The sequence below is a fragment of the Lacerta agilis genome, chromosome 4 (assembly GCF_009819535.1).
Source record: "Lacerta agilis isolate rLacAgi1 chromosome 4, rLacAgi1.pri, whole genome shotgun sequence".
Classification (NCBI taxonomy): domain Eukaryota; kingdom Metazoa; phylum Chordata; class Lepidosauria; order Squamata; family Lacertidae; genus Lacerta; species Lacerta agilis.
The window spans coordinates 8,803,943-8,822,222 of NC_046315.1; the positions used below are offsets into that span (position 1 = coordinate 8,803,943).

Consider the following 18,280-nt stretch of genomic DNA (forward strand, 5'->3'; position numbering starts at 1 on the left):
TGCTCTGGTTCGCCAGAAGCGGCTTAGTCATGCTGGCCACATGACCCGGAAGCTGTACGCCGGCTCCCTCGGCCAGTAAAGCGAGATGAGCGCTGCAACCCCAGAGTCGTCCGCAACTAGACCTAACAGTCAGGGGTCCCCTTACCTTTATCTTTACCTTATAAAATAAATGGCATTTACTTCACTTCCCTTTTTCCAACCTTTCCAGGGAATCTACGGAAGGCTTTTCGTGTGGATTGTGGAGAAGATCAACGCTGCCATTTACAGACCTCCTTCCCACGAACACAAAAGTGTGAGGAGATCCATTGGACTCCTTGATATCTTTGGGTTTGAGAACTTCACTGTGAACAGGTACAGGAGCGAGGAATGTTCAGCAAAAACCTGCTGTGGTGGCAGTAGATGGTAAAAGAGTGCAGGGATACTGCTGGGCAGGATGTAGAAGGGAAAGTGAGGCTCAGTCATAGTGAGAACCTCTTCGCAACTCTCTGTCAGAGACCAGGCTGAGGAGTACTGCTCTGATGTGGAATGGTGGGTGCCCCCCCCCCCCCCCCCCGCTCCTGACCAGGATCCTGAAGCTGCCCAGGAACAGGGAAGTAGCATAGATTTGGAACAGTGATTTGCAGAGGGGCATAGTTCTGGAGACAAAAGTTGGGAAGCTCTGGGGGGTGAACAACAAAGTGAAGAACTGGAAGAGAGAGAGAGCTAACAGACTCTCTCTCTCACTGGAAAGTGTCCAGCGTATCAGTCCACAGTCACGTCGCGCAGATAAAGTGGCTGCACAAAAAGCACAGTGGTTGAGAGATCAGGTTGCAAGGCGTGGAAGTGACTAGGGGGGAAGTGGGTGGAAACCTTAATTGGGAGCACCTTCATTCCGAGAATGGCTGCTTTGTTTTTTTTTGCTGTGATCATTAAAGACTCTTTATATGGTAAGCGACTCTTTTCGCTTTGTCCTGCTTTATCTATGGCCAAAGGGGGGCGGGGAAGGAAGTCGAGTCCCCGAAGCCTGACACTTTCCTTTGTTCGGATTTGATCAGGGGGTGGGGTTGTCCAGTCCTGGCACCCAATGAAAGTGATCGTGTTTAAAGAGGGATGTTCAACGTAGGACTCATACTCTGCCTAATGGTAGGGCTGGCATAATGAGTGTCAACACTGAAAAGGCCCTACTTCTGGAAGACCTGGTGAGGGCACCCAGAAGAGGACTTCACATGTTTGAATTAATTACATGGGTATATCTGGGAGAAAGGGGTCCTTCAATGCATCACGTTGGGCGTTAATTCTTGGCATATATATATATATATATATATATATATATATATATTCTTGCATCTGTTACCAAATTATTCCTGGGCTAATTTATTCATTTATTTTTTACAAAAAAAGAATCTGTTTCTATATTTCCCTCACGGATGATGCTTGTCATCTGTCCCCCAGTTTTGAGCAGCTCTGCATCAACTTTGCAAATGAGAACCTCCAGCAATTCTTCGTCCGGCACGTCTTCAAGCTGGAGCAGGAGGAATACAACCTGGAGAACATCAACTGGCAGCACATTGAGTTCACCGACAACCAGGATGCCCTCGACATGATCGCCATCAAACCCATGAACATCATCTCGCTCATTGACGAGGAGAGCAAATTCCCCAAGGTCAGGATTGAGAACTTGCGTGTTGGGTCGAGGGAAGACCTCCTTCTTTCCGACAGACCCCTCTCACCAGTGCTGAAATCAGCAGTTGCTGCACTCAGGTCCGTGAGAAACCTGCAAGAAAGATCTGGTTGCAATTAACTCCCTCTGCTGAATTTCAGCACTCGAGAGGGTCTGTATGTAAGGAAGGAGGAGGTCTTTCAGATATTTGAGGCCTCATCTGGGACCTTAGCACCAATGTGAGCACCTTGAATTGGGCCTGGAAACTAAATGGCAACCAGTGCAGCTGCTTTATGAGATCTAAACAGAACCCTTCCCACAGCCGCCAATGTCTCCTCCTCTCCAGGGAAGCGGGTGGCACTGTGGTCTGAACCACTGAGCCTCTTGGGCTTGCCGATCGGAAGGTCGGCGGTTCGAATCCCATGCGGCGGGGTGAGCTCCCGTTGCTCTGTCCCAGCTCCTGCCAACCTAGCAGTTTGAAAGCATGCCAGCGCAAGTAGATAAATAGGTACCGCTGTGGCAGGAAGGTAAATGGTGTTTCTGTGTGCTCTGGTTTCCATCACGGTGTTCCGTTGCGCCACTAGCTGTTTAGTCCTGCTGCCCACATGACCTGGAAAGGTGTCTGCGGACAAACGCCAGCTTCCTCGGCCTGAAAGCGAGATGAGCGCTGCAACCCCATAGTCGCCTTTGACTGGACTTAACCATCCAGGGGTTCCTTTACCTTTACCTCCTCTCCAGGGTTCCCCTCCCCACACACAAGCAATTAGAGACTGTGGCTGTGTGACTGCCTTTGCTCCTTTCATTTCATGCCTCTCCTGGTCCTGGGAGACCAGAGGGAAGGGGAGCTTGTTGTAGCAAGAGGGGGAGACACCTGTGACTCTTCACCAACCAGACCCATCTCTGTTTCTTGACCCCCCCACCTCCACTTCTGCCTCTGCTTCTGAACTGCTCTCTGCCACGAGCTCTAGCTGCTCACTAAGCCCTGTTACCCATTGAACTTCTGACACCTCCTCCTCCCAGTCTTCTCCTTCTGACCGCTCATCATTGAACTGCCACCACTCCCCAGTGGCTCTGAGCCTTCTTCCCTTGGGGGTTCCCCCAGCTGATTCTTCCCACCCTTCCTCTGCGTCCAACCAGTCCATGCCACGAGCTCGCACAAAAAAATGCAAAATTCTTTCCAGTAGAACCTTGGAGACCAACTGAGTTTGTTCTTGGTATGAGCTTCATGTGCATTCACACTTCTTCAGATACACTGAAACAGAAGTCACCAGATCCTTAAATATAGTGAGGGAGTGGGGAGGGGTATTACTCAGAAGGGTGGTGGGAATGGGTGATCAGCTGATAGGTGTGGAAAACCTGTTGACGACTCTTAACGGCTGCAATTAGTCTTGCAGGGAAAGGCAAGGGGTGAGATGGCTAAAGATAGCTTTGTTATGTATAATGAGATAAGAATCCAATGTCTTTGTTCAGACCGGGTTTCTCCATGGTTTTAAGTTTGGTGATTAGTTGCAATTCAGCCACTTCTCTTTCCAGTCTATTTCTGAAATTTCTTTGTATTAAGACAGCTACTTTGAGATCTTTTATGGAGAGACCACACCTATCAGCTGATCACCCATTCCCACCACCCTGCTGAGTAATACCCCTGCCCACTCCCTCACTATATTTAAGGATCTGGTGACTTCTGTTTCAGTTTATCTGAAGAAGTGTGCATGCACACGAAAGCTCATACCAAGAACAAACTCAGTTGGTCTCTAAGGTGCTACTGGAAAGAATTTTCTATTTTGTTTCGACTATGGCAGACCAACACGGCTACCCACCTGTAACAAAAAAATGCGTATGCAGACCCTAATTGTTGCCTCCTTGAAAGAAAGTCATCCAGGTAGCATAAGATGCAAGAAGAGTTCGGTGGAGAGAAAGGTTGGCAGATCAAACTGATCACTTTTGGACCACTGCAGCAAACCCTTGATTGTGGCCTATTGTGTTCTACTTGATACAGGGAACAGACACAACCATGCTGCACAAGCTGAACTCCCAGCATAAGCTCAACACCAACTACATCCCTCCCAAAAACAACTACGACACCCAGTTTGGCATCAACCACTTCGCTGGAGTCGTGTACTATGAGACGAAAGGTACGTCAAAGTCATAGAATCGTAGAGTTGGAAGGGACCCAAGGGTCATCTAGTCCAACCCCGCTGCAATGCAGGAATCTCAGCTAAAGCATCCGTGACAGGTGGCCATGCAACCTCTGCTTAAAAACCTCCAAGGAAGGAGAGTCCACCACCTCTTGCGGCAGTCTGTTCCACTGCCTAACAGCTCTTACTGCCAGAAAGTTTTTTCTGCATGTCTGGTCGGAATCTCCTTTCCTGCAACTTGAAGCCATGGGTTCGAGTCCTACCTTCCAGAGCAGGAGTCAGCAGCTGCCTGTGTGCGGTATCTGAATGACCTGTTTGTGATACTGAGTCCCCATCAGGAAGCAGTTGAAAACTTGCCCTGTGCCCATCGTAAGATGGAATGGGCTTGAGTATATTGTAATGTGCTCTCCCAATCTCTGTGCTTTGAGAGAATCCAGGGCTTCCGGCGCTTACTCTGGATTCAGCTCCCTTGGAATGAAAGTCATAGAATCATAGAGAATCATAGAATCATAGAGTTGGAAGAGACCACAAGGGCCATCCAGTCCAACTCCTTGCCAAGCAGGAAACACCATCAAAGCATTCCTGACAGATGGCTGTCAAGCCTCTGCTTAAAGACCTCCAAAGAAGGAGACTCCACCACACTCCTTGGCAGCAAATTCCACTGTCGAACAGCTCTTACTGTCAGGAAGTTCTTCCTAATGTTTAGGTGGAATCTTCTTCCTTGTAGTTTGAATCCATTGCCCCGTGTCCGCTTCTCTGGAGCAGCAGAAAACAACCTTTCACCCTCCTCTATATGACATCCTTTTATATATTTGATATAAGTCAGCGGAGAGTGTGGTGTTTTTAGGATATGTGGTTTTATTTACACCTATATGCAATCTGAGCACAAGTTGCAGGGCCCGTGGCATTAACAGCTAAACAGATCTTGCTTTTCAATTAGTCACAGCCTGGAATCCAGCACAAATCAAGCAGGTGTTGGTGGCGAAGGGGGAAAAAATACACATATAAAAGGTGAATTTCCTGGATGCCAAGATCCAGGTTTGGGGCAAGTGCTCTTTGTTGAGAGAATGCCAGCAGAGAATTAAAAATCACAAAATATGCAGCAAAGTAAAGCATGGAAATATAGGCTGTTAGACCTTTAAAATATTCCCTTGTGAGTTCCTTCCAAAGTTTCCCTCTTCCCCCAGCATAGAAAAAGATCACACATTCGGTAAGTTGAAAACGGTTTACTTACAAACTCTCCAAAAGTCAGATTCATGTGCTTTTACATGCATCAGTCGGAAACTGTTGCACACACAGTAAAACTTGGCTTAGTTGCAGTGGTGAAAGTTACTAAATTATTAGTATAGGAAGAGGGGCTTGTTAGAGCCATGCGGTCTGAGCTTGGAGCAAGCACCTCAGACCTCACACATTGAGCTTCTCAGGCAGACTGATGGGGAATAATTACCTTTCTCCCGAGATGAGGAGGAGTGACCTAGCTAAGCCTGGCAGGACAGCTTACTCTATGGCATTAACCCCTTTGTGCATTAATTAAACTTAAGCATATTGCTTATATAAGGCTGGCTATCCCACAGCATGCTAGCTCAGTCGATAGAGCAGGAGACTCTTAATCTTAGGTTTGTGGGTTCGAGCCCCACATTGGGTGAAAGTTTCCCGCATTGCAGGGGGTTGGACTAGATGACCCTCGTGGTCCCTCCCAACTCTGTGATTCTATGCTTCTTGGTCTCCCAGTTTCCAGCCTGCTTCCAGCTCAGCTCTCACATGCTACACTCCTCTTGTTCTGTCCACATGACAGATAGACAGGGTGCAGGGAGGAGGCCCTCCCGTTCATTCTACGGCATGATTATGCTAATCGTGGTGCTTAACTAGTCAGCCACAACCATTGCCAGGACATAGGAGCTGTTTTGGCACTCTTACTCCTCATACTTTCTACCCTGCACAGAGACGTGATCCCAAGAACTTGAAGGGACTCAGAGCATCATGCAGACTAACCCACCCACCCCCTCCAAAAAACTTCACAGCAGTGTAAATAATTCTGGGCTTGTGCTGTTGTCTTCTCCACTACAGGATTTCTGGAGAAAAACAGGGACACACTTCATGGAGACATCATCCAGCTGGTCCACTCCTCGAGGAACAAATTCATCAAACAGATCTTCCAGGCTGACGTAGCCATGGTAATCAATCTCTTTTGCAGAGGGGTACGGTGGATTGTTGGGTGCGGAATATGAGCATGGGCAGAATACCTCTGAATGCCAGTTGCTGGGAACTACAATTGGGCAGGAGTGCTGCTGCACTTGGGTCTTGCTTTTGGGCTTCCCATTGGGTCATCCGGCTGAGAACAATATGCTGGACTGGGTGGTTCTTCGGACGGTTCCTCCAGGGCTATTTGTACGATATCCAATTCTTTGCACAATCTAAAGGGCCCATTTAAAAGTATCTGTGCACAATTTGACATCCATTTAAAGGGATACCAGCCTCATAGAGTATAGAAGGGAAATAAAGGGTTAACCGAGGCAGAGAGTATATCCTTCTTTTTGGAAATCGAATGCCGCTAAATATTCTCTAATTCATGATTTCCCAAACTTCGGTCTCCAGCTGTTGTTGGATTCCCATCATCCCTAGCTAGCAGGGATGATGAGAATTGTAGTCCAAAAAACAAAAACAGACCCAAGTTTGGGAAACCCTTCTCCAATTGATAAAGCTGCTACAAGAAGCCTTTTATCATTACAGATCCTGGTGTGTGTGTGTGTGTTTGAGGAATACACTGATTTTTTCCATAATGGCTGGGTGGAGATGATCATTCTCCAGCATTTATTGCTAAAGCTCGCAGAATCCGCTCACCCAGCCCTTTCCCATGTGTTTGTACCTCCACATGCAACGGATGTCGAAATTAACGCCAGTTTTCCTTTGGCCGGTGCTGCTAGTTCTGAAACGGGAGTTGCAATATTTATCTTATTCCTTGCATTTATTTCCCACCTTTTTCTCCAAAGGAGCTCAAGGTGATGTGCATTGTCTTCCCTGCTCCTCATTTAATCCCCACAACAATCCTGTGAGGTAGGTTAGGCTGAGAGAGGCAGTGACTGGCCCAAGGTCGCCCAGTGAGCTTCTTGGTTGAGCTGGCATTTTAGCCCTGGTCTCCTAGGCCCCAATCTGGACAGTCTAACCAATACACCACAACTGAACTTAATCAATCAATCAATCAATCAATGTTAGATTAGTCACTTCAAAACATTTTGATGGCCTGGTAACATGTGCTTGATTAATCAAGCTGCAAATTTAAAATGCCTCGTTTGAGCATCCTCTGTCTCTGCGTCCAGTCCCTGTGTCTGTGGGATTGTGCTACTGCGCATGTGCCCCACGGACAGCCGTTGGGACTTGGAGCACAGAGACTTCGGGCGGCCGGGCGAAACTGTTGAAGTGGCGGGTGCGCGCTCACGTGGACTTACTTCTAAGCGGCAGCGGCCGTTACAAGTGGCAGTGGGCGAGTGATGTCAAGCGAGAGCTGCTTGGTCAGCTCTGCGCGTGTTCCCGATGTTGCTAGGGCTACAGGGACGCTATGCGCAGAGCTGGCTACGTCATGCGGCTCTCGCGTTGTTAGAAAAAAAACCAAGATAAGCGAGAGCCGCTCAGTCAGCTCTGCACATGTCCCCGACGTTGCTAGGGCAACAGGGACGCAGAGCTGACAAAGTTTCTATAACTACCATTGAGGCAGAGTCGCCTCTGAAATTCTGTAGGACAAACATTTTTTTTTTTTAAACCCACTGGTGTGATCTATACCATAAACAAACATTGCCCAAACTCTGTTTTTAAAAATGTTTGACCACATATGTTCTAGCGCCCGTTAATTTAACGGGTTTAATGTCTAGTCATCTATAAACAAACATTCTTCTTCCTGCAATTCTATAACTTTTTCTCGCATGCAAATTTATAGCTATTAATCAGCTAAGTCTCCCAACCAGCTAAGATTTCTTCAGTCAAGTGACAGCCATACTTGAAACATCTTGTGATGTTCATTTTATGTTCCTGGTTTATTGACGTGTGCATGGTTGGGAATGTGCAATGTGTTTGGGGTTTTTTTTTTTAAAAAAAGGCAGATTCTACCTTTTGCTCTGGGATGCCTGCCGTCTGACAGCTCCCCCTGTTTGTCCTGCCTGACATATGGGTGGCCACGGGACCTGAAGGGGTTTAAGTCTCTGTGTGCATGCGGATGGCCAGAATCAGGCATGCTGGCATGATATGAGTGCATCCACTGTCTCCCAAACCATCGTGCAGCCATGCTCAAAAATTCCAAGGCAAAGGGCACACTTGTGATTAGAGGCCAGCAGAACCAATGCTTTAGGAAGGTTTCACTTGACCCTTTTCCTAAGCTGGGATGGCCTCTGTAAAGGGAGGAGTTGCGGCCCTGTTAGGCAACCCGTGTGCCTATTCATTCCCCCTGGATCGAGGGAACACAGGTGGCGCTGTGGTCTAAACCACTGAGCCTCTTGGGCTTGCTGATCAGAAGGTCAGTGGTTCGAATCCCCGCGACAAGGTGAGCTCCCGTTGCTCTGTCCCAGCTCCAGCCAACCTAGCAGTTCGAAAGCACGCCAGTGTGAGTAGATAAATAGGTACCACTGTGGCAGGAAGGTAAATGGCATTTCCGTGTGCTCTGGTTTCCATCACGGTGTTCCGTTGTGCCAGAATCGGGTTAGTCCTGCTGGCCACATGACCCGGAAAGCTGTCTGTGGACAAACGCCGGCTCCCTCGGCCTGAAAGCGAGATGAGCGCCACAACCCCATAGTCGCCTTTGACTGGACTTAACCGTCCAGGGGTCCCTTTACCTTTTACCTTTACCTTACCCTCTGGGTCCCATTGTTTCTCCCAGCTCTTGTGCACCTCCTGATCCAAAAACACAAGCGAAAGGCACCAAGTCCGTCTCCCCCAGTATGAACCAGAAAAAGAGGCTTTCATTTGGAAGACATGGCTGGATAGCTCAGTTGGATAGAGCGTGGTGCTGATAACTGCAAGGTTGCAGGTTCGATCCCCGTATGGGACAGCTGCATATTCCTGTATTGCAAGGGGTTGGACTGGATGATCCTCGGGTCACTTCCAACTCTATGATTCTATATGATTCTCCCATGCTGTACCTAAGCTATCCACTCCAATTTGCTCATGCCTGGGAGACCTTTGTCTGAAGTTTTGTTGCTCCAATCAGGCTGATGAACAAGCGGTTAAAGATCACCTTGCCTATATACAGGAGTACCATCAGCTCTGCTCAATTAGAGACAGTGGCCAACTCCCCTATTTACTTGCATCTTGGCTGTTACATTTCCCCCCTTTATTTATAAAAAAAAATGTATATACTGCTGCATTGTAAAAATACACCATAGTGCTATGCAGCAATATGAAAGCATAAAACCAAAAAATAAGATAATAAAAGTTAAATACCTTCTTGGTAGTGGCGCCCGTCCTGTGGAATGCCCTCCCATCAAGGAGATAAATAATTCTACAACTTTTAGAAGACGCCTGAAGGCAGCCTTGTATAGGGAAGTTTTTAATGTTTGATGTTTTATTATATTTATATGTATATCTGTTGGAAGCTGCCCAGAGTGGCTGGGGCAACCCAGTTAGATGGGCAGGGTACAATTATTATTATTATTATTATTATTAGTAGTAGTAGTAGTAGTAGTTGTAGTAGTAGTAAACATAAGTTAAAAACAAACATCAATAGGCCATTGTGGAGGATGTACAGTGATACCTCAGGTTACAGACGCTTCAGGTTACAGACTCCGCTAACCCAAAAATAATGCTTCAGATTAAGAACTTTGCTTCAGGATAAGAACAGAAATCGTGCTCTGGCAGCAGGAGGCCCCATTAGCTAAAGTGGTGCTTCAGGTTAAGAACAGTTTCAGGTTAAGAATGGACCTCCAGAACAAATTAAGTTCTTAACCCGAGGTACCACTGTATTCTTAACTGCCTGCATGGGCCTGGCAGGATAGGAAAACTTTCAGCAGGTGTTTAAAAGTTGGCACAGAAGGAGCCCACTGAATACCTAGTGGCAGGGTGTTCCACAGGACTGGGCCGATGACACTGAAGTCTTGGTTTCTCGTTGTTGTCAAACGAGCCTCCCCAACTTGGGAAACGGCCAAAGACACTCCTGCTAAAAACTTTGGAGGACAAAGAGAGGCCTTTGTCAAAATCTTTGTTGCTGGAGAGGTAGGGGTTAACGAGCCCTTTGCCTCTCTACTGGAGAGAGTCAGTGGGTGGCCTTGCTCAGCTGATGACACTGTCAGCATTTCTTAAAAAAAAAAAATCAGTTGCTGAGCAGGAGCCTTAAGTGTCACTTAAGATGCGACTCTTAAAACACCTCTTAAGCACAGTGAGGTCAGGAGGTGCAGCTTAAGCGCATGGCTGAGGAAAGGAGCATGGGCGAAGCTGCTCTGAATCGGAAAGGTAAGGCTCACCGCAGCCTTTTTGCATGGTGGGGATGATGCAGAAGAGCAACGCGTATAAGGAGATAGAGAGCTAGCTCAGTGTTAAGAGGCCAGGGGTCAGCTCTTTGCCGGCACATCAAATCCCTCGACTGAACAGCTTAAAGGCAAAGGTCGTGTTCGGGTGCCATAGAGAGAACAGCTTCAGCAGGAAGAAAAGAGACAGCGTCTCTGGATTTTCAGCCGGCGGAGCATTAAAAAAATCAGGTTGAAAGGAAGCAATAAGAACTAGGGATGCAATGAATGCCTACTTTTGTTTCCCAAAGTCAAAATCACCTATTCGTAGCAACTCTAGTAGTTACTTGGCATTTGCTTTACAGTGTTCGCAGCATTTTATGTGCATTGTCATTCTGTGATCCTTACAAGCACCTTGTCAGTATTATCCCCTTACATGAGAGCCAGTGTGGTGTAGTGGTTAGGAGCGGTGGACTCATAATCTGGTGAACTGGGTTCGTGTCCCTTAAGCCAGTGTGGTGGTAGTGGTTAAGAGCGGTGGACTCATAATCCGGTGAACCGGGTTCGCTTCCCCACTCCTCCACATGCAGCTGCTGGGTGACCTTGGGCTAGTCACATTTCTCTGAAGTCTCTCAGCCCCACTCACCTCACAGAGTGTTTGTTGTGGGGGAGGAAGGGAAAGGAGATTGTTAGACGCTTTGAGACTCCTTCGGGTAGTGATAAAGCGGGATATCAAATCCAAACTCTTCTTCTTCCTCTTCTTATTGAGGATGGAGGCCCAGCCTGCCTTCTCCGGTATTCTCCTTTTTCAAGGGAGCAGGCTGGAATCGGGTCCCCTGGGTCATCTCCAGTGGTTTTGCCAAATCCAAAAACCGTTGATTTCCCCATTGTGTTTGATCTTTCACACAACATAACAGTGTGGAAAACTCATGGAATATAGCTTGTGATTAGCGCTCATTTCGGTGCTGTTTGATTCTGGAAAATCTCCACACGAAGCCTCTTTAACCCTGCAAATCGCAGGAGTAAAGCAACATAATTTGGGGCAGAAAACCACCATGCAGGGCTCTTTATTTCCAGCTGGTGCTCACCGGAACTCGGCACCTCTCAGGTGGGCACAATTGCCATTCTAAGAGAACAAGGGAGAAGTTCATGGTGAGCTCTGGCACCTCTTTTTCCAGAGATTCTGTATAGCGCTGGTAAGGAACATTTGAAAACAGAAGTCCTAGCGCTATTATCAGGAAAACAAATGCAATATTCCCCACGAGCGAATGCATCCTTGGACCCTGGCAGGGAAAGGGCCTTGTTGGTAGCAGCACCCAGGAATTGGAAGCCTCTTCACTTTCCAGACCTGTCTGTCCACCCACTTTAGGGGCATTCCAGTGTCTAGTGAAAACCGTCCACTTCCATCAAACCAATGGCTTTTATTTTCTACTCATCTGCTGTTTAACTGATGTTTTCTTCCCTTGCCAGCCTGTGTGTGAGTGTGTGAGTCTTTGTGCATTGCTCAGATTTTGTTATTTCAATATGCATGCTTTCCTGTCTGTGTTCATTTGGGCACTTTCTGTTTTATTTGATGATATGCTCCGCTTTTGACTCCTTTGGGCAGCAAAGCAGCAATAAATGTCAGGAAAGGGGGGGGGGGAACCTAAGATTTGTGGTTCCCTAACAACCTCTGTTAAAAGACGGGAACTTTGGTAAGAGGAGGAAGATCTCTCTGTGCCAGAAACCCTGGAGAGCAGCTGCCTGTCAGAGCAGACAAGACCAGCCTATCTGGGCCATCTGTCTGGAAAGCCATTGCCAATCAGTAGGGATGAGCAAATTTGTCAGTTTGGGTTTCTCATTTTCTTCCAATCTTGCATTCAGTTCTCCACATCTCCACATCGGTTTGCGATACATTTTTTTTTTTTTTGCATGAATTTCTCCTACTATACATAATTTTTAAAATGATATTTTCACTAATCCACACATATCTGCAGAGGAGTTTTCCCTGCTATAATGCACGTGTGCTGGCCCCAGGGGTTTGTCCGTGAAGCGAGGTCCAGGTCCAGTCCTGGGTCTAGGGGTCCAAAGGAGGTCAGTCCGGCGGGGAGCAAGGCAGGGAGCAGGTCAAGGTCCAAGGCAGGTCCAGGCACGAGGTTGCAGGTTGAGCATACACTTGCAACTAAGTTGCTCACGCAACTTGGGCTGGGTCTGGCTGGCTTTTATCTGGCCCTATGCTTAGGGCGGCCCCAATCCTCCGGAGACTCGCCTCTCCTCCGGGCCTGGAGGCGAGCACTCCTCCTGTAGGCACTTAGCTCTCTTCGCCTCTCTGTCCTGAGCCTCTGCAGCTCAGGAGAGGCTGGTGGGTTACTGGACCCAGGGGCTGCCTCAGCTTCCTCTGAAGAGGCTGGGAGTGGAGTACCTGCAGGCAATGGGTCCTCCCTCCCATCAGGAGCCAGAGCAGACTCTGCTGATGCCTGCACCTGGGGATCCAGCACAGGTGGGGATCCTTCAGGCTCAAGCCCTGGCCCCGGCTCAGCTGGTTCTGGAGGCGGGGAATCCTGTGCAGGCTGGGATCCCTCAGGTTCAGCATCAGAGTCTGACTCCCAGGCCATCACAGCACGACATTTCCGCTTAATAAGTTCATTGATGTACATATATTCGGCGCCGGGGTGCAAAGATCCACCCGGCGTGCCCCCCTCCCAGGTTGCCCAGTCCCAGGAGTGCAGGAGGGTAGAGCTGGCCGGCCGCCTCAGCGTCTCGCTGGTTCGGTCACCCCCAAACTCCCAGCGCAGAGTTGGCCGCAGCAGAAGACACCCCCCCCCCACGGTGCCCCGACCAAAGGGCGGGCTCTTCCCCAGACTCAATTCTCGGGCCCTGGACTCTCAGCCTGGCACCCTGAGAGCTCGGCGCCCGGGTGCCCCACACCCCTAGTGCCTATAGGAAAGACGGCTCTTTTGATGTGCACACTTAAATAGAGGCGTTTTGACCCCTGTGGGGCACGAAAGGATGTGGAGTTCAGCACAGGCTTAAAATGTGATTATTCAGGCCTGGGCACAACTGATCTTTGGGAAGTCCAATCATCGCTACTCCTAAGCCACCCAGTGCCCATCAGATGATGAGCAAGTTGTGTGCGTTGGAAGTAAACAAACAAGAGCCCAAAGAAACCAAAACACCCTTTTTACTTTTCAGTCATGAGTCCGTGCCAAGGCTGTTGCTAAGCTGGTTGTTTCTTGGCTATGCAATTCCCAGGAAATGTCGTCCCCCCCCCCAATTCGCCACTATAATTGTCTATCCAGCTAGTAAATACCACTGCATATATTCTATTCCAAGTTGTGCCTTTCCATAGCTTAGTTCAGCCAGATCAACTGAGAGTTTTAAAGCAGCGTTTCTGAAATATACTCGGAGTCAAGTCTGAATTCCATGCTCTTTATTCAGCTCATAGTTGTGAGGAATTCAGTTTCCCCAAAACGTCTACTTTATATACACTATTTACACAATGGGCCCCATGTGATTGGCTAATTCCGGGATACTCCTGTATGCCAATCGGGTAGCTGATTCACTTCCACCTGGAGCTGGATTGGGTGGCTCCTGCGGACCAATCAGACTGCTGCATTCTGGATCCTATTGTTCTAGGAAAAATCAGACTGCTGTATTCTGGATCTTATTCTTCTAGGAACAATCAGACTGCTGTATTCTGGATCCTATTGTTCTAGGACCAATCAGACTGCTGCATTCTGGATCCTATTGTTCTAGGAACAATCAGACTGCTGCATTCTGGATCCTATTGTTCTAGGACCAATCAGACTGCTGCATTCTGGATCCTATTGTTCTAGGACCAATCAGACTGCTGCATTCTGGATCCTATTGTTCTAGGACCAATCAGACTTCTGCATTTTGGATCCTATTCAACTCAGTACATAACAGTTTCCAAACCTTTTCAGGCTATAAACCCATTCCCAATGTCCCCTTGCAAAAAGCATTGTTCAGAATAGCAGTTTGCACAACCCGCTATGGACGATAATATAGCAGAATCCAAAACAGTAGCTACTACAGTAATGATCCATTGCACATCTGTTTGAAAATTAAAGCTATGTAGTTTAACTAATCCAACAAAATGGATGAACTTGGTCCAGCGACGCCAGCTTTTCAGAGTCATTGACACCTTCAGCTCCTCCCCAGATGCCCTCTTGCTAATCTGTCCCGTCCCCTGGAGGGTTGTACAACCCACTTGGGGAACAACTGGTTTAAATCATAAAAGATTGTATATAATTGGCAGGGTGGGAGGGATATGGTAGCCCTTGCGTGAGAATAGAGGGTCTCTATGTTTGTCTATGATACACTGGAGGCGAGAGATCTTACCTGTGAAGGAACCTTCATATGTCAGGGGTGGCATCAATGCTGGGGTGACCAGGTCTGTAAAGACTGATGCGTATGGTTGGATCAGCCCCTGCCCAATGCAAATTTTGGCAGTTGCAAAAAGGGAGTGGGAAATAATGTATACATAGAGCTGGGTCTCCGTTGCATTCCGATGGGGATGCAAATTGCCTGCTCCCCAGGCGTCAGATTGATCATTTGAGGAGTGGGGTGAGTTTGATAACACCCCTGCCCAACCTCAGCTGAGCTGCACAAGTTAGCTGAGATGGGGGACTGTGGGTCTTGGGTGTATGCAACTGTGTGGGGTGGCTGCATCCAGTTTTGGCCACATCCATCACTGGGATATTCGCCTCCAAGGAAACAGCCAACACGGAATGCAATGCTGGGGCCAAAAACAGGTAGCCACCCACATTGTGCAAGAAAAATATCACTGGGTATCAATTGTCAAGCGGTGGGCAAATTGCCAGAAAGACACCCTCTGCCACATCCCACTAAATCTAACCTGGCAACAGCAGTAGCAAAGGCTGTTGGCATTGTTCTCATTAGCAACAGCACTTGGTGGGGGCAATAGGATGCTTGGGGACTGCCGTTTCCCAAGGTTCCCGAGTCCTTACTGAAGACCCGGGAGCCATGAGATTCTACAGATCCCAGGGGTCCCAGTGTTCAGTATGCTGTTGCTGGAGTATTCAGGGGTCCTGGGGTCTGAAGGACGGGCTGGATCTGTGGGGTTTGTATTTAACGGATGCGCGCCGCAGGGTGGTGGTGGAGATAAGTTTTGTGATCAGTCAGCACACAGAAAATAAGCAAGCTCTCGGTTACTGCTTGAAATCCAAATTCCATGAAAGCTGCTCGCTGCAACGAGCCAATCTGATGCCTGATCGGATGCACAGGGTTTTTACCACTCCATTGCAAAGGATGAAGAAGAAAGAAAATAAGTTTGCAGTTTTATACTAAAATCCACACACTGGGACAGATCAGCCGACATTTGTTCCAATTTAGTTTTGCTGGTGCTCAACCATAAGTCTGCTCTATCCCATTTTATGCAGAATTATTTGAAGAATGAACCAAAAATTGTACACATTATTATCTGCAACAATGCACACCCTCTCTCTCTTTTTTGTATGCATGCCCCCACAAAATGCGTATTTTTCAATGCTCTTCCATGAGCCTTTGGGTTAAATACACATAACAGTAAAATGTGTGTTTATGTGGACACTATTTTGAGCACCAAAACTGCGATGCAAAATCCAGAGGTGTGCGTAGCCTCCGACCAAATGGATCCCTCCTCTATTCAGAAGTGGGGCGAAGCCACTGCTCTAGCTTCCAAGTGGGTGTGCCATTGTTTCTTACTGATGGGGGCGGGGCGGGGGTTGGTGCAGTGCAAACACATCCTCAGGAGTGCCAAATTAGTTCCCGCAGCGCATTTGAACTGGGAGTGTGGGATTCCAATGAAAAGGAAATGGGAGCGGAAGTGGCCGGGGTCTGCTTATTCCTCCGGTGTGCAGAACAGAAATCAACCCAGCGAAATAACTGCATTGGCGAACATGATTTTGCAGCGGAAGGCGATCTGCAGCAGAATGGAAGCGGAGTTGCGTGCAACGGATGCAGCATGAAACGATATCTTCTTACACCCCCAGTTTGCACTGCACCAACCTCCCCTCCACCTTTGTCCGTCCTGCTAAGCAGCCATGGCCCCCACCCTTGCAGGGAAGCTAGCGTAGCAGCTGCAACCCTCCCCACCCCACCCAGCAAGCTGTCTCTGCCTCCGTCCCTACCATTGGGTGGCAGGAGTATATCGCCTACGCAAAAGCAGCCGTTGCAGCACTTGGGTTTCAAACACCCCCGAACCAGCTGCTTGTGAATAGCTCGGAAGCCCTGTCTTACTCGTTCTTCTTTTTCACTTTTTTTTTTCTCCTATTCTCTGTCTCTCGTTTGTTTTTTTTGTGTCTTTTGATCCCCTGTAGTTTCTCTGTGGCTATGCGTCCAGTGCTTTTGGGCAGTCGCCAGCACCCAGTCTGAAGGTAAAAATAAGCCAAAGAGCTCCCTTGTGTGTGGTATGTTCACTTCTTCTCCCACCCCCCACCCCCACCCCACTCCTGCTCCCCTCCCCCTCCGCCCTCTTCTGTCGCCGGTTTTACTCTTCTCCTTGCGTCCTTTGCAGCAGATCGCTCGCGAAAGGACAGAGGTGGTTGCGGACTCGCGGAGGGCTTGCCTCAGGGAAGCAAAGCTGTTCTCTGCCTTTGCTAGGGATGCCTGGAGCCACTACATTATGCTGGAAAAGGTGATGGCAAAGGGCAGTCAAAGCGTTTTAGGGGCTTTTCCTCTAGGGATCGAAGGCTAAATTGGGCCTCCATTAGTCTGGCAATTACCTGGTTGAGTGTGCCAGGAGAAACTGCAAGAGCTCAGAGCGCAAGAGGAGGTTCCGAAAACCCATTGTTAATAATAATAATAATAATAATAATAATAATAATAATAATAATAAAAAATTAATATTTATACCCCACCCATCTGGCTGGGTTTCCCCAGCCACTCTGGGCAGCTTCCAACAAAATATTAAAAACACGATAAAACATAAAACATTAAAAACCTCCCTAAACAGGGCTGCCTTCAGATGTCTTCTAAAAGTCAGATAGTTGTTTATTTCCTTGACATCTGATGGGAGGACGGGTGCCACCACCAAGAAGGCCCTCTGCCTGGTTGCCTGTAACCTCACTTCTCGCAGGGAGGGAACCGCCAGAAGGCCCTCAGAGCTGGACCTCAGTGTCCAGGCTGAACAATGGGGGTGGAGACGCTCCTTCGGGTATACTGGGCCGAGGCTGACTAGCAAAGTCAGTGCTTCTGGGGCCGCTCTGGATGTTGAGGATTCTGGGAGATGTAGTCCAAGATGTCTGGAGCACAGCAGGTTGGAGAAGGGTGATCAAAATCATGGCCACCATATTTTTTTTGGGGGGGGGTTGGATCTGTGGCCCTCTAAAGGTTGGGCTCCATTTCGCATGATACCCAGCAAGCGTGGTCAATGGTCAGGGATGATGGGAGTTGTGGTCCAGCAACATAGAATCATAGAGGGACCCAGAGGGTCATCTAGCCCAACCCCCCTGCAATGCAGAAATCTCAGCTGAAGCATCCATGACAGATGGGCATCCAACCTCTGCTTAAGAACCTGCAAGGAAAGAGAATCTTGCCGTCGGAAAGTTCTTCCTGGTGTCAAGTCGGAATCTCCTCTCTTGTAACTTGAAGCCAATGGTTTGGGTTACAGGTGGGTAGCCAATGGTTTGGGTCCTACCTTCCGAAGCAAGGGGAAAACAAGCTTCCTCCATCCTCTACCTGAGAGCCCTCGAGCTATTTGAAGATGGCTGGCCTATTTCCCCTCAGTCTCCTCTTATCCAGGCACCCTTCCTTACCCCTTCCATGGCAGTCTGTAAGACCCACCTGCTAAGGTAAAGGGTAAAGAAAGGCTGGATCGGTCGGATAGGACGTCAGGCATTTGCAACCTGGCAACTTCCTCTGATGCTTGGCTGAGCCCAGGGGCGGAGGAAGCTTCCTCGGTACCCGGGGCGGTGCCCGGAGGGACCCCTGGGGGCGGGGCATCGTGACATCACATTGTGACGTCATGACGCAACGTCACTGCGGCTCTGCCCCAGCAGCGGGGGGAAAAGCCCTTTAAAAATAAGCAAAGCAAAGGCAAGCAGCCTGCTTGCCTTGCCTTTTTTTTTAAAGGGCTTTTC

The 18,280-nt window shown here is 48.5% G+C and overlaps 1 protein-coding gene across 1 annotated transcript in view; it reads left to right on the forward strand.

Moving 5' to 3' along the window:
• The window catches only part of MYO7A (myosin VIIA), a 116,056-nt gene that overhangs the window by 26,576 nt on the left and 71,200 nt on the right, over positions 1–18,280 (forward strand). The window contains exons 11-14 of the mRNA XM_033146002.1: positions 209–351; positions 1,432–1,642; positions 3,636–3,771; positions 5,842–5,948. Coding sequence (XP_033001893.1) covers positions 209–351; positions 1,432–1,642; positions 3,636–3,771; positions 5,842–5,948 — 597 coding nt within the window. The remainder of the gene's footprint in view (positions 1–208; positions 352–1,431; positions 1,643–3,635; positions 3,772–5,841; positions 5,949–18,280) is intronic.